Consider the following 15099-nt stretch of genomic DNA (forward strand, 5'->3'; position numbering starts at 1 on the left):
AGAACCCATGCTACTTTGCTCTCACCTCCCTACTCCCCCCTTTCCCCTCCACCCTCTGGCAGCCAATAATCTGCTTTCTGTCTCTATGGATTTGCCTATTCTGGATATTATCAATGGAATCATGTTATCTTCTGTGGCTGGCTTCTTTCACTTAGCATGACGTTTTCAAGGTTCATCCATGTTGTAGCAGGTGTCAGTACTTTATTCCTTTTTATGGACAAATAATATTCCATTGTTTGGGTACTAACAGTTTTGTAAAGATTTGCACAGGTTTTGAAGCAGCATCCCAGGCACAGAATAACCAGGTGGTAACTCTTAGCTGTAGTTGTGATTACTAGCTATGCGGGCATGAGCAGCTCTAAGTGATCTTTGCTGGCCTTGGGTACCCGCTCTGTAAAGTGGGTACAGGAGTGAGTGTGTGTATCTCTGAAGCGGTGGTGAAGCAGGAACGATGCTGTCCTCGAAGTGCGTTGGCCCTGGAAGTGCTGTTCTCACTCCACATGTCCCCCCCATCCCACTGCCCTTTGTGCTCCCCCGGGACATGGGACCGTTGAGGAGCGGAGCCCCGTCTAGGTGCGCCCATCAGGGGGCAGAGCCTGCGGAGGAGGAGATCAGATATAGGGGCCCAAACGTGGGGTGGATGCCACCGTCCAGGGGTCTGGCTCCTGGGACCTCGAGTTGTTCATTGAGAGGCGATTCTCCCACGTGGTGGTGGGGGGGCGGGGGAGGGGGTGGGGCCGGGCAGGCTGAGCCCCAAACGCCAAAGTGATCTGAGGTCTGGGTGAATCAGATGTGGCTGCTTTTTTTCTTGTCAAGAAGGGAAATTAAACAGCCAGTGGGCCACGTGAAGGGCATTCCTTCATTCCTCAAGCCCGGTGCACTTGTGTTAAACGTCCCCCGGGTTCCGTGTGCTTCTTCCTCAGGGCGTTGGAAGGATCCCATGCCCGGATCCTCAGGAGGTGGCATCCCCACGGTGTCTCCGGGCCACCCTGCCCCCCAGCAGAACATGTCCGGGCTGGGGTTGGAGGATCTGGCCGAAGTAGGTAAAGTACGTTCTCTTCCAGCCCCATCCCGGGAGAAGGAGGTTGGCGGTGCCCATTTATTTTTATAGGTAATATATTTATGTGGCTGACAAAATCTAACCCTGTAAAAAGAGGTGGATAACCCTCAGTGGACACAGGTCAGCCCAGCCCCAGAGCACAGCCTGGCCTTGCCGGGCTCTAGCCTGGTCCACACACTCCCCTCTGTCTCTGTGCGAGGCTGTCCCTGGCATTTGCTCCCACCCTCCAGCTCTCTGTTGACCCTCCCGGTGGCCTCCAGGGCTCTCTGGACACAACCCAGATCCTCACCATGGCTTTGAGGCCCCGTGGTCTGGCTCACCCTGGCCACTCACCCCTGCTCTCCCTCTGGCCACAGTGACCTGTTACGCTCACCCCGCTGGGGACCCTGTCCTCTTTCTGGGACACTCCGTCCTCGCCCCGCCTGTTGTTTTATGCCCGTCCATCGACAGCTCCTCAGGGGAGCCTGTTCTCCCCCACCCTGGGGCACAGCGCCTGGTCTGACCCCTCACCTCGGTGGGCTGCACGGGATGGCGATGGGACCAGCCCCCTGCCTTCTGCCGCCTGCCCTGCACTCAGCTGCCCAGGGACCCTAGTGGGGATGGAGCATGACCCTCACTGACTCCAAGCCCTCAGCGGCTCCGGCTCCTTGGGAAGAGAGGTCCCTGCTGGGCTTCTCTGTTTCTCCTCGGGGACTCCCTGCAGCCACTTCATGGCCTTGGCACGTGGTTCCCTCCACCTGGATTCCCCTTCCAGCAGCTTCCAGCCTGGCTCCCTGCTTCCCCTCCTTCCCGCCTCTGCTCAGACCTGACACACTCGGCCCCCACCACGACCCCCTCACGCAGCTTGACCTTTCATCAGCATTTGTCCCTGACGCCTGACATTTCTTTCTTGTCTGTTTCCCAACCCCACCAGAAGGCCGCCCTTGAGGACAAAGTGCACGCGTCCCCTTGGGCTGCTGTAACAACGTCCCACCGAATTAGTGGGTTAAATCAACACTGTCTGAAATGCGTTTCGCTGGGCCGGTCCGCACTCCCTCGAGGGCTCCGGGGGATCATCTCCCCATCTCAGATCCTTACCTTAATCACACCTGCAAAGTCTCTTTTGCCATCTAAGGTCACATGGTCTCAGGTTCTGGGGATCAGGACGTGGACATCATTGGGAGGCCTTTCTTCTGCCCACCACAGGGACTCTGTGTTTCATGCTGTGTCCCTGCTGTCTAAAACTGTCCCCTGCACGTGGGGATACTCAGTACATATTGCTAGACGACTGGGTGGCTGAGGAGTGCCTTGCAGCCTCCCACGCTGGTCCTGCTCTGGGACCTGTCACACTGTTGGTAAACAAGGGCCTTGCCCCGTCCACCCCCCCTCCCCGGGCCTTCATGGGCTCAGGGGACACCAAGGAGTGGGGGTGGCTCTGGGACCGGTGGGTGAGAGGCCACAGGAGGCAGGCTGCAGACCACGTGGGGCAGCCTCACTTGGGCCTGTCCCCCCAGCTACAGATGGGCCACCCTGGGGTCGTGGGTGGGTCTCTCTGGCATGGGGTGTGGGTCTGAATCAGGGGGTCTCAGACCTGGCTTTGCATCAGGATCATCTTCAGAATTTGTTAGGAAAAGTCAGAGCTTCCTCCCTAACCCCTCACCCCACCCCGTCATGCCCCCTGCTGATGCTAACTCAGCTGTTCTGTCTCGGTGCCAGTCTGCTGTGTCAGTCTCCTGGGGCGGCTGGAACATAGTACCACTAACTTTGAGCCTTAAGACAATAGAAATGTATTCTCTCTCAGCTCTGGAGACTAAAAGTCCAAAATCAATGTGTCAGCAGGGCCGTGCTCCCTCCGGAGGCTGCAGGGGAGGATCCTTCCTGCCTCTTCCAGCTTCCGGAGCCCCAGGTGCTCCTGCGCTTGTGGCCGTGTCACTCCAGTCTCTGACCCCATCTTCGAGTGGCTTTCTCCCTGGATGTCCTCTCCTCTTCTTATAAGGACATGTCATTGGATTTAGGGCCCACCCTAATCCAGTGTGACCTCATCTTAACTCATGTCATCTCTAAAGACACTATTTCCAAATGAGGTCACATTGTGGGTTTCCAGGTAGACGTGGATTTTGGAGTCATACCATTCATCCCAGTACATCTGGGGGCCGAAGTCTACCCTCACCTGAAATTTGAATTTTCTGTTCATTTTCCAACTGAAAACATTTTTTTTTCTTTTTTTTTTTCTTTGGCCACTCCACACAGCATGCGGGGTCTTAGTTCCCCAACCAGGGATCAAACCTGCGCCCACTGCATTGAGAGAGCGGAGTCTTAACCACTGGACCGCCAGGGAAGTCCCTGAAAACATTTCTGAAGGAACCTGGATTTGTTTTGTATGAAGGAACCTCCTGTACTAAAATTAAACTTTGGAAGACAGCCCTTTTCTTTTTCTTTCTTTTTTCTTTTTCTCTTATTTTGCTTAAGCTAAACATATTTATTTATTTATTAACATCTTTATTGGGTATAATTGCTTTACAGTGGTGTGTTAGTTTCTGCTATATAACAAAGTGAATCAGCTATATGTATACATATATCCCCATATCCCCTCCCTCTTGCATCTCCCTCCCACCCTCCCTATCCCACCCCTCTAGGTGGTCACAAAGCACCAAGCTGATCTCCCTGTGCTATGCGGCTGCTTCCCACTAGCTAGCTATTTTATATTTGGTAGTGGATATATGTCCATGCCACTCTCTCACTTGGTCCCAGCTTACCCTTCCCCGTCCCCGTATCCTCAAGTCCATTCTCTACGTCTTTATTCCTGTCCTGCCCCTAGGTTCTTCAGAACCTTTTTTTTTTTTTAGATTCCATATATATGTGTTAGCATACGGTATTTATTTTTCTCTTTCTGACTTACTTCACTCTGTATGACAGACTCTAGGTCCATCCACCTCACTACAGATAACTCAATTTCGTTTCTTTTTATGTCTGAGTAATATTCCATTGCATATATGTGCCACGTCTTCTTTATCCATTCATCTGTTGATGGACACTTAGGTTGCTTCCATGTCCTGGACAACCCTTTTCTTACTGCCTCATAGCACAGTGACCCCGGTTTCTTCCCTTGACCCCAGCCACGGCTTCCTGCCAGCTGCCAGTGTCAGCATCTTACAAGAAAGCCCTGAGTCAGAGTTTAGAGCTGGGAAATCAAGTTCACGTCCACACCTTACTGCCGATTAGCAGTGTGACCTCGGGCAAGTCATTCTCCCCTCTGAGCCTCAGTTTCCACTGCTGTCAGTGGGCAAGATACTCCAGCTCTTGGGTCTCATTTTTCTCCTTCCATGGTGCAGTGTACTGAGCAGGTGCATAGTGGGTGCACAGCAGAGGCAAGGTGCATGTCCAGTAAAAAGACGTCAGGAGGCTCCCTCGCTCTCCTCCTTCCTCGGAAATACAGCTACTTCCTCTCATCCTTGTCATCTGCTGCACAGCTGCAGAGAGATGAGGGGGAGGCCACCGCACTGGGTGCCACGAGAAGGCCCTCAGTGGCTCCCATGGCTGGCCCGGACCCTGTGCTGAGCATGAATCACCCCTTCTATGACGTGGCCCGACACGGCATCCTGCAGGTGGCAGGTGAGTCCTAGTTGGGTGGTCGGTTCCCAGGAACACCACAGTGCCAGCCTTCCTGAGGGCCCTGCAGCATGTGGCGGGCTCAGTAGGGCTGCTCACTCCAGCTTGGCTGTGCCCATAGCGTGAAAACCACAGAGGAACAAAAGTACCTGCCAGTGTTTTGAAAACGCAAATGACACAGATGTTAGAGCACCACCAAGTGCTCTGAGTAGCCACCGGGCAGCATCTTCAAATAGCTCTTTAAAGAGTGCAGGCCAGAATTAAATGAATTGCTTGATTAACCCGGGACTGTTATGCTACAACTCATCAAAAGCAACACTCGGAAGGCAAGCAGCCCCACGCCCAGAAGTGGCCAGAGGGGAGTCTATTTTTTTTTTTAATTTTATTTCATTTATTTTTTATATAGCATGTTCTTATTAGTTATCTATTTTATACATATTAGTGTATATATGTCAATCCAGAGGAGAGTCTATTGCATCGCTTTAATTGATCCTGAGGAATCAGGGCCACTCCAGGTACACTTCTCACATGGGCGGCGTGTTAGTCAGGGTTCCCTAGAGAAACAACCAGTAGGCTATATAGAGGTATGTATCCGAGGAGATTTCTCATAGGAATTGGCTTTCACGCAATTATGGAGGCTGAGAAGTCCCATGATCTGCCCTCTGCAAGCTGGAGACCAGGGTGTACGTGGTGTAAATCCCACTCCGAGTCTGGGTAAGCCTGTGGCTTTTCCAGTTGGAGCACATGGTGAGAGCAGAGCCCGGGGTTCCCTCCCTGAGGGCCAGTCCTCTACCCTCCTCCTCCTGGGCCTCACCTTGGTGTCCAGGTTTGTCCCCTCGGCCCTAACTCAGGTTCACACTCCTGTGTGGCCAGCGGCCTGGGGGACAGTTCAGGACCTGGAACCCTTTTTCCTTCTCCAGGAGGTGGCACGTGCCAATCCAGGAACTCTGCCCCGCCCAGGGGTCCACTTCAGGTGTACCCAGGCGTCCCTCCCCACCAAGGGCTTCTCCCAGGTGCCGCCTCCCCCAGGGCTCAACATCAGGACCATGGCCAGAGCCAAAGACTCTTATCAAAAAGTAATGTTGGGGGCTTCCCTGTCAGCACAGTGGTTGGGAGTCCGCCTGCCGATGCAGGGGTCACAGGTTTGTGCCCCGGTCCAGGAGGATCTCATGTGCCGCGAAGTGGCTGGGCCCGTGTACCATGGCCGCTGAGCCTGCATGTCCGGAGCCTGTGCTCCGCAACGGGAGAGGCCACAGCAGTGAGAGGCCCATGTCCAGCAAAAAAAAAAAAAAAGTTATGTTGGATGATCTCTCATTATTACCTTAAGGGACTGTGTATTTGGCCAGATGGAAACTTTGTAGAATTTTAAGTCTTAAGATAGTGTTGGGACTTCCCTGGTGGCACCGTGGTTAAGAATCCACCTGCCAATGCAGGGGACACAGGTTTGAGCCCTGGTCCGGGAAGATCCCACATGCTGCGGAGCAACTTAGCCCGTGCGCCACAACTACTGAGCCTGTGCTCTAGAGCCCGTGAGCCACAACAAGAGAAGCCACTGCAACGAGAAGCCTGCGCACCACAACGAAGAGTAGCCCCCGCTCTCTGCAACTAGAGAAAACCCGTGTACAGGAACAAAGACCCAATGCAGCCAAAAATAAATAAATAAATTAAAAAGATAGTGTTGATTTAAATATTTTAGGGAATTCCCTGGCGGTCCAGTGGTTAGGACTGTGCGCTCTCACTGCTGAGGGCCTGGGTTCAATCCCTGGTCAGGGAACTAAAATCCTGCAAGCCATGCGACACAGCCAAAAAATAAAATAAAAAATAAAAAATATTTTAAAGAGTGGTGGTCATCTTCTGAAGCTCCAGTCTGGGTCTGGGGCTGTGAGCTCAGAGGCATATTAGATGTTGGAAAGCAGGGTGGGCAGAGGGAAAGTTCCACCCCAGGATCAGAGGCGGTGGGAGGTATAATCTTAGAGGCGCGTGGCAGAGAAGAGAGAACAGAGGGACATGCTGGACCTGGTCCTGCTGGGTGACTGACAAGTCACCACCTTCACAGCCAGAGCTTCCCTCACAACCATGCAGACCCCAGCTGGGATTTCCTACAGGGCACAGACAAAACGAGTCTTCAAATCCCCTTTCACTCCTGCAAAAAAACAGTTAGCAACCTTAAATAAAAACCTAAACAAACTCCCACATTAGTCCCAGTGAGATCGCTGATGCCTTTATTACGCGTTTTAATCGTCCTTTACTCTCGGAGCCAATGATGGGTGGTGGTGGGCGTGTCACGATTCTCAGCTCAGGGAATCATTTCTTTATGCATAAACAGGGCTCCCCCTGTCTCGGAGACAGTGAACAATGTCGTGTTGTAAACAGCGAGGGGAGAAGAAGGGGTCGTGAGTTAAACCGAGGCCTTGTAGAATTTGCATTTTATTGATAGTTTTCATTTCCTCCCATATATCGTCATCTTGAAGCCTGTTTCGATACACTGGCCTGTGCTGCCAGAGAGCAGCAAGGGTATCTACTCATCTTTTTTTTGTTTTGTTTTGTTTTTTGCAGTACGCGGGCCTCTCACCGCTGTGGCCTCTCCCGTTGCGGAGCACAGGCTCCAGACGCACAGGCTCAGCGGCCATGGCTCACGGGCCCGGCCGCTCCGCAGCATGTGGGATCTTCCTGGACCGGGGCGCAAACCCGTGTCCCCTGCATCGGCAGGCAGACTCTCAACCACTGCGCCACCAGGGAAGCCCCAAACTCATCTTGATTGACGTTGTTAATGCAGATGCCCAGCGACTGCTCGGTGAGCGGAAGGACTGGGGGTCCCGGGGCTCCTCACGGCTGCGGAGGAGGCCTGAACGCAGGGGCTGCGGGAGTGCGAAGGCCTCCCCACCCGGAACATGGGGTTCCAGGGGCAGAGGAGGCCATGGAGGCCGGGCTGGGGGTGCTGCCCTTGAAGCCAGCCGGTGGCTCACTTGGCTTCTCTGGGCCTCGATTTCCACACCCACAAATGAAAGAGCACACCTGGAAGCACCCACCATCCTGCCGGACACGTGGTAACGGGTCACATTTATTGAGCACCTGCTGTGTGCCAGCTCTGCATGGCTTTATTCAAGCTATGGATTTAGTCCTTCCTGCTCCCCACGAAGTCAGTTCTCTTATCCCCACGTTGTAGATGAGCAGAGAGGCTGGCCCAGGGCTGCCCGGCTGGTGCGTGGGGCAGGGGTTCTGTCCCGATGGGCAGAGTGCCCAGCCTTGGCTCTTCCTCTCTCCCTCCCTCCTTTTTCACATTTTTTTATGGAAATTTTCAAATGCATCAGAGGTAGAGAGAACAGCATAAGGAACCCAATGTACCCACCGTGGCACTTGTTCTAAGCTGCATGAAAGTTTGTCGAATCTGAATAATGCTGTGATATTAATTTGGCAGGACATTTAGAAATCTGTTGATGTGAAAGGAAAATGCTGTGAGTTGCCCTTTCAGTTTTGGGGGAGGTAAAATGCCTTCAAGAGTAGCTGACCTCCATAGCTCAGCCTCGTGCCAGTGGATAGACTTGCAAACAGTACGTGTTCAGTAAGTGTTTATCGAATGAAATCAGTGTTTTTTGTAAACAGGATGCTCATAGGGGAAAGGAACCAGGCCCGACGTGGGTGCTGGCCTTGTATACTGTATGTCCCTGTCTCAGTGCCTTTGCACATGCTGTGCTCTGCCCAGGGACCCTCCCTACTTTCGTTTGCAGATGGCAGGGCAGGAGGGGCTCACAGCCTGGCCAGAGCCCCTCCTACCCCATTGCTGGCTGAACTGAGTCCAGACTCCTCGGGGGGGAATTCATCATTCAGACCCTTACCTGCCTGTTTTGCCCTTGTCTCCACACCCCATCCATTCTCTGGGCAGGAGCACATCCCCTCGCCTGGCCAGCACAGGGCCCCCTCATCAGCAGTAGGTCTGAGGTGCCTCTCCCTCCGCCACTGGCAAACTGAGAAACTGGGGGTGGGAGGGAAGTGGGGCCCGAGTGTACGGGGAGGCCACTGACCTCTGCTGCAGATCTACTGTGTCCTGGCGTTACCCAGAGGCATCTCATTCTTGGACACCAGGTTCCCCGGGTTTTCTGAGAGCCTGACGTGTGACTTGTTGGGAATTTCCCGCTGCTCGCCCTTGGCCTGGGGGTGGCCATGCCGCCCCTCACTGGCGGGGGCATCACGTCCCCATGCCCATCCCCCCACCTCTGTGAAGCTTTCCACGCCTTCCTAGGTTCTCCGTGTCCCTGGGGTGCTGGGCTGCTCTGTTCCCGATGTTTCTCACTGCTGCGGGGTGTGGGCGTTCAGCTGCCCTCCTCTTCTCAGGGGCCCGCCCGAGGGCAGGGGCACTCGACCGGGGCCAGCAGGGCGCTGAGAGGATGGAGGGTGGGGGGTTCTCGTCAGTGAACCTCACTCTTCCCTGCGACCCACCACACCAGGCAGCTGCTCCCACCGGCCTCCCAGCCCCTCGTCCACCGCCAGGCCATCATCACCTCCCTGAGGGGTCCTCGGTGGAGCCCCAGCCCGTGTCCACAGCCCCACACAGTGCCCCCCACCACCTCCTCCTGTGTTCCCTCCCCAGTGAGCGGCCTGGCCACCCACACTCTCTGCGGGGGCCTTCTGGCTCCCCACCCCCCATCGCTGGCCTGCAGGTCTCCTTCTGCCTCCCCCCACTTCCTTCCACCGGGCAGTCTCCACTGGGGACATCCTGCCATTGGCCGTCCTCCAGCTGGCACCTGGGTGGGCCTTCCAGTGACCCCTGACCCCCCTTGCAGGCTCCCCAGGGTCACTCGCCCGCCTCGTCACAGTAGTCTCGTTCCCTCCGTCCCACCACCGTCTCTCATTTGGGCCCCGAAGCTGGGAGTGGTGTGTCGTGTCGGTGGCGTGCCCCGTCCGAGGCCCTGGTTCCTGCTGCTTCTCTTCCTGCATCGCCAGCCTGGTGCGTGGAGGCCCCTCTGGCACAGCGGACAGTGGGCTGGGGTGCAGGGTCATGGGACACTGCAGTAAAGAATGTGTCTGCCCTTTGTCCCAGTTCCCAGGAGGTAGCCTCTCAATCCTTGGAATTTCCCAAGTGATAGGAGTATCTTAGTGATTCGTGATAGTTTATGTTAGGGGGTGACTCGTGCAGGACCCCCAGATAGTTATGCTCACGAGACGACTCCGGGTGGAGCTTCTGTGCGGGAGAGACTCGCCATGTGACTAGAGGGTTGGGGCTTTGTGGCCTTGGGGGCACTGGAGACCAAGCTCAGTAAACCAGCTCGATGATTTAATCAGCAGTACCCATGGATAGAATGGATGGATGGATGTGTGGATGGACGGATGGATGGATGGATGGACGTGTGGATGGATGGATGGATGGACAGACGGATGGATGGATGGACGGACGTGTGGATGGATGGATGGATGGACGTGTGGATGGATGGATGGATGGATGGATGGACAGACGGCTGGATGGATGAATGGACGTGTGGATGGATGGATGTTTGGATGGCTGGATGGATGGACGTGTGGATGCATGGGTTGCTGCATATTGATTGGATTGTGATTCAGCCAGTCATGCCTATGTAATGAAACCCCAACAATTGCGCTGGACACAGCAGCTCAGTGGAGCTGTTTGGTGGTAATGGTGCGTGGTCAATGTCCTGACTGCATGGGGAGGGGGCACACAGGTTCCATGGCCAGGACCCCCGACCCCCCCACCTGACTCCCTGTGCATCTCCCTTCTTACCGGGTCCTGATTTGTATTCTTTATAAGAAAACTAATTGTAAGTATAGCGCTTTCCCAAGTTCTGTGAGCCGATGAATTATCGGTTGTGAGGGTGGTAGTGAGAAGCTCCGAATCTATAGGCAGCTGGTCAGAAGTGGGGTGGCCTGGGGACCCCTGACACATAGCTGGTGTCTGAAGTGAGGGCTGGCCTGGGGCGGACAGCAGCCCCCACCTGTGAAGTTACTGCAGATGTGGACGTGGCTGATAGAGCCCTGGCTGGTTCTCAGAGAGGGGTTCGCAGAGCTGGGCAGACACTCCCCCCACGCCGTCCCTGTCCTTTCCCCTGGACCATGGGGCCAGGCAGGGGCCATACCTGGTCTTTTTGCTCCAGAGCTGGCCTTCCGTTCACCAAACCACTTAGCACGTCCCCGAGACTCTCCACTTGGTCTGATTCCAGTGATAAAAATGCTCCTCATTTTTTTGTTTTCGACATTTCAACATGGATATTGACTTCCCTTTCAGCCCCAGGGTCATTCAATTCCATGTTCCTTCAGTAGCTGCACAAACAATTCATATCTTCAGAAGCAAAGTCATCCTTTTCCCTTCCCTCTCGCAGATGAGCACAGGCTCAGGTGAGCCGTGGAACCCTGGCCTCCAAGATGGTAGAAACACTGTTTGGAAAACACTTTGTACTTCCAGGCATAGCCATCGAAGGTTTTTATGCCCGAAAATGCCCATCTGGCAAGGAAAGCAGATAAATGTGTGGATTCCAGCGCAGCACTTTCAACAGGAGCTTTCTAAACAAACAGAAACCATGACCAGAATTCTCAAGGAACCTGTGAAAAGGCCGCTGTCTTTGGAAACTGAAATGACTGTCGAATTCTGAACGTCCCAGTGGCTTGCAGGCTCCCGGGAGAAGCTGACGTGTCATAAATAACAAACGGCTGTCCTGGCCGGGCAGCAGGCGGGACTCCGAGGGCACGTGATGTGTGTGTGTGTCTGCACGTGTGAGTGTGTGCGCATGTGTGTGATCTTGACTCGCCCTTCAGAGCTGGCCGGTGATGAGGATGCTCGGCTGTCATTCTTCTCATTTTAAGTAAATGTCTGAGAACAGTTGTAAATACTTGTTCACTGTGAGTTAAAGTGAGTTCAGAATCGCGTACATTGCTGGAGGGGCACCCTTCTATTTTCTCCAGGTTCTGATACTCTTCCTATAACCAGTCCGCCCGTCAATCAGTAAATGATTGCTGGACGCCGTCCGGGCCACAGGTACGGGCAGCAAGCGTGCGCTCTGGGGATGCAGGTGGTGGTGAAGGTTACCTTGGCTAAGGTACCCGGAGTGTCAGGTAGTGGGTGCCCGTCCAGCAGGTGCGGCCACCACCTCACTGTAGCCTCCCGTGCCTCTTGGCTCAGGTGGGCTGGTCCAGAGGCTGCTGTTTTCTGGGCTCGCCCCCAGCTGTGGCAAGAGACAGCAGACTTGGGTGTCCGTGCTGGGACCAGGGCTCATGGCTGTCTGCCCTGCAGGGGAGGACCGCCTCGGAAGACAAGCCATCACACTCTGCTGCTGCCAGATGCCCCCAACCCTCGCGAGCTCAGCCACAGGAGGCTGCTGGGCTAAGTCTGCCCTGTGCCCCCTCCACACACACCCTTGAACACACCCCCTCCGAAGGCCACCCTCCCCACCCCACTCCCGTGTGTGTCCCCCTCCCTGTGCAGGTGCCTCTCCGTCACTCTCAGCACAGAGCGGATATGCCAGGTCACAGGCTAACAGACAGACTGACTAGCAGGTCCTCAGGTGGATGTCACGTCAGTGCCAGGTCACCAGTCCCACCCGCAGGACTGATGTCTTCCCCCCGCCTCAGGTGGCTTTAGGTCCACAGACTTGAACTCTGGACTCAGGGCCCTTTTATTTTGTAATTAATTAATTTATTTGGTCTCGCCATGCGGCTTGCGGGATCTCAGTTCCCCAACCAGGGATTGAATCCCCGGCCACGGCAGTGAAACCCTGGCATCTTAACCACTAAGCCACCAGGGAGCTCCCTCAGGGCCCTTTGAGGCCTCCTCCCTCCCTCCCTCCCGGCCTCCTTCTCAAAGCCACACAGGCCGCGCTCTGCGCTTGCTTCATTTCCTGCTGCTCAGAAGGCAGCGCCTCCCACTCACCTGCCATGACCTCAGCTGCCCTCACCTCTCCTCCATCCTGCCCCTCTCTGCTGGGGCTGCGCGCTCTGTGCGGCCACGCTGCCCCCGGGGCCTCCTCCCTGGCCGGGTCCCTCGGGTGTCCTGAGAGCTGCCAAAGTCCCGACTGCAGCCCAGAGTCACCCAGGTGAGCAGGCGGCCTCAGGTCTGGTGACAAGCTTGGCCTGGGGAGGAGGGCAGCTCCTGGTCCTGGGCCACCAAGGCTGCTTGAAATCAAGCGAAGTGCCCTCCTGCCCAGCAGCTCTTGCTGGGGGTCGAGTCCTCGCTCAGGTTACCTGCAGAGGCCAGGCACCCGTGTGACTCGTATCCCTCGTTTGGGACATTCTTGCACCCGTGGGGCTGGTGTGGGCGCTCCGGGCCTCAGACTGTGGTCCCTGACAACGTGCCGACTGCGTTTCACTCAAGTAGCCTAACCCCAGCCCATGTCTGGGCATCCCTGGAAATGTTTGTGTCCCCTTGTGAGGGACAGAGAGGAGGAAAGGCTGGCCGGGGACAGACTCGCCCGCTGCTGGGCCGGCTCGGGGGCCACAGCACCGGGGGCTCTGCCAGGGCTGCTTCCAGAGCTGCTTCCCTCTCGACCGTGGAAGCCCTGCTTGTCCACCCACAGCGTGGTGCCCAGAGGCCATGGCCTGGGGCCCTCAGCTCAAAGCGAACAGAGGCACAGTTGGATCATAGGAGCATCTGGAAGCCTTTGGGCTGCTTGTTTCATGAGAATCCCCCTGACCCAGGCATCCGACCTAGTTTGTTAAAGAATCTTCCAAGAGCCGCTGAAGATAGAACGGCGACAGCAAGAGCCTTGCCGGTAGCGGATGCCCAGAGGGTCTTTAGCCACTTCTGCTGCCGCGTGATGGGCTTGGCCGCGGAGGCAGCCCATTACCCCGGCCGGTGAGCTGCCCTCCCAGGAGGCGCTCCCCACCCCCTCCTCCTGAGCAGCTGACACTGCTCTCAGCCCACTGTGTTTACGGAGCACACAAGACAGAGGATGCCCGATCCCGGAGAATTCGTATCCTGCGGCCCTCTGAGCTTGGGCACGTTCCATTGCCAGATTATTCCTTTTGTGGCATCAAATAATCCATGACCTGTGGGTCAACTCTCACCGAGGGTACCACTGCTGGGCCAGGGATGAGTTGAGGATTTGTTTTCTTGTAAAGACAGAAGTACCCCCGACAGACAGAAAGCAGGTGGGGTTACTGGCAGTGGCGGGGCAGGGAAGGAGGAATGATTGCCTAATGGGTATGGGCTTTCTTTGGGGCAAAGAGAAGGTTTTGGAACCGGATGGAGGTTGTGATTGCACAATGTTGTGAATGTACTAAATGTCACTGGATTGTTCACTTTAAGATGGTTAATGTTAAGAACTTCACCTCAATCCAAAAAAAAGTTCCTCTGACAACAACTGATACAATGTGCTCCTTCCAGGCACCTGCCTCAGAAATCTTCACCACCAGATGAAAGTGGTAAGCATGGCCGCTGTGAACAGTTGTGTAGGTTGTTCACTGCCCAAGGGCATTGACATGAAGGGCTACTATCAAGCAGGTCTCTTCTCACCTAGCGCTGAAAGGCGTCTGCCTGGAGGAAGGAGTGCCTGTTTCTACCTGACTCAGAGGTGCTCTATGGGCTTCTCGGCCATGATAGGATGAGCCCTAATGCTTAGTCTTTTCCATGGCTTTTCGGGGAAAAAGTGACACCATGGACATCATCCTCCCTCTCCCCATCCAAGTGGGTGGCTTTCCTGTGGCCAGATGTGCGCTCCTACTTCTGAGATGGGTGAAGAAATCAGTCCTTGTCCTTGAAGCTCAACCAGTGATTTAGTTCATGACTTCCTATGCTGAGCACGCACGCAGACATGTTGAGATCCCAAGAAGAACTCGGCACGTTGTGGGCAGAACCCGGGGGCAGGGGAGAGGTGCCTGCTTTTGCCACAAGTGTCCAGTGTGGATAAGGGAGCTGGGCAAGGACATCTTCCTATTTCTCCTTTCTTGAAAAAGTTGAGAAATGCAAGAGCGACCATCCTTTCAGGAATGAGGAGGCGTTCTCAACGGCTCAAGGACTCTCTGTGTGAAGTCAGAGATCTCCATCTGGGTTCTGTCCAGGGGAGGATGGGCTCAGTGAATTGTCCCTGAGGGCTTGGTCCAAAGGACCTGTGCCCGGGTGAGTTTGGGCATTGAAGTTGCTTCCACATCGCTGAACCCAAACCACGTACTGCATGAGGTCAGCTTCGCATCATTTTTACATCAAAGCCGATGATGGCTGGAGGTACGTGGCTTTCTGGAGGCAGGACAGTGTGGATCAGATGGTGAACTCTGAAGCCAGGCTGCTCCCTTCGGATCCTGGCTCTGCCTCTTACCGGTTCTCCTCTGCCAGCCTCAGCTGGCTCCTCTGTAAAATGGGCATGTTAGTACCTGCCTCATGGGGTTGTTGTGAGGATTAAATAAATGGGTAAGTACGTGCAAGGGCCTGCAGGTCACATAGTCAGTGCTTTGGGTGGAGGGTACTCTGATGTTGTTTAGAAATCAAACCAGCTAAGGAGATGCTGACATCCTTT

At 55.0% G+C, this 15099-nt stretch overlaps 1 protein-coding gene across 1 annotated transcript in view; it reads left to right on the forward strand.

Moving 5' to 3' along the window:
* Positions 1-15099, forward strand: part of ARHGAP8 (Rho GTPase activating protein 8) — a gene marked incomplete at its 3' end in the record, with an annotated part of 65140 nt that overhangs the window by 12538 nt on the left and 37503 nt on the right. The window contains 4 exon segments of the mRNA XM_082635302.1: positions 924-1039; positions 4510-4651; positions 11886-11944; positions 11947-11975. Of these exon segments, the coding sequence (XP_082491428.1) occupies positions 941-1039; positions 4510-4651; positions 11886-11944; positions 11947-11975 (329 nt within the window). The 5' untranslated portion in view covers positions 924-940.

The sequence above is a fragment of the Mesoplodon mirus genome, assembly GCF_964341445.2.
Source record: "Mesoplodon mirus genome assembly, chromosome: 11".
Lineage (NCBI taxonomy): Eukaryota > Metazoa > Chordata > Mammalia > Artiodactyla > Ziphiidae > Mesoplodon > Mesoplodon mirus.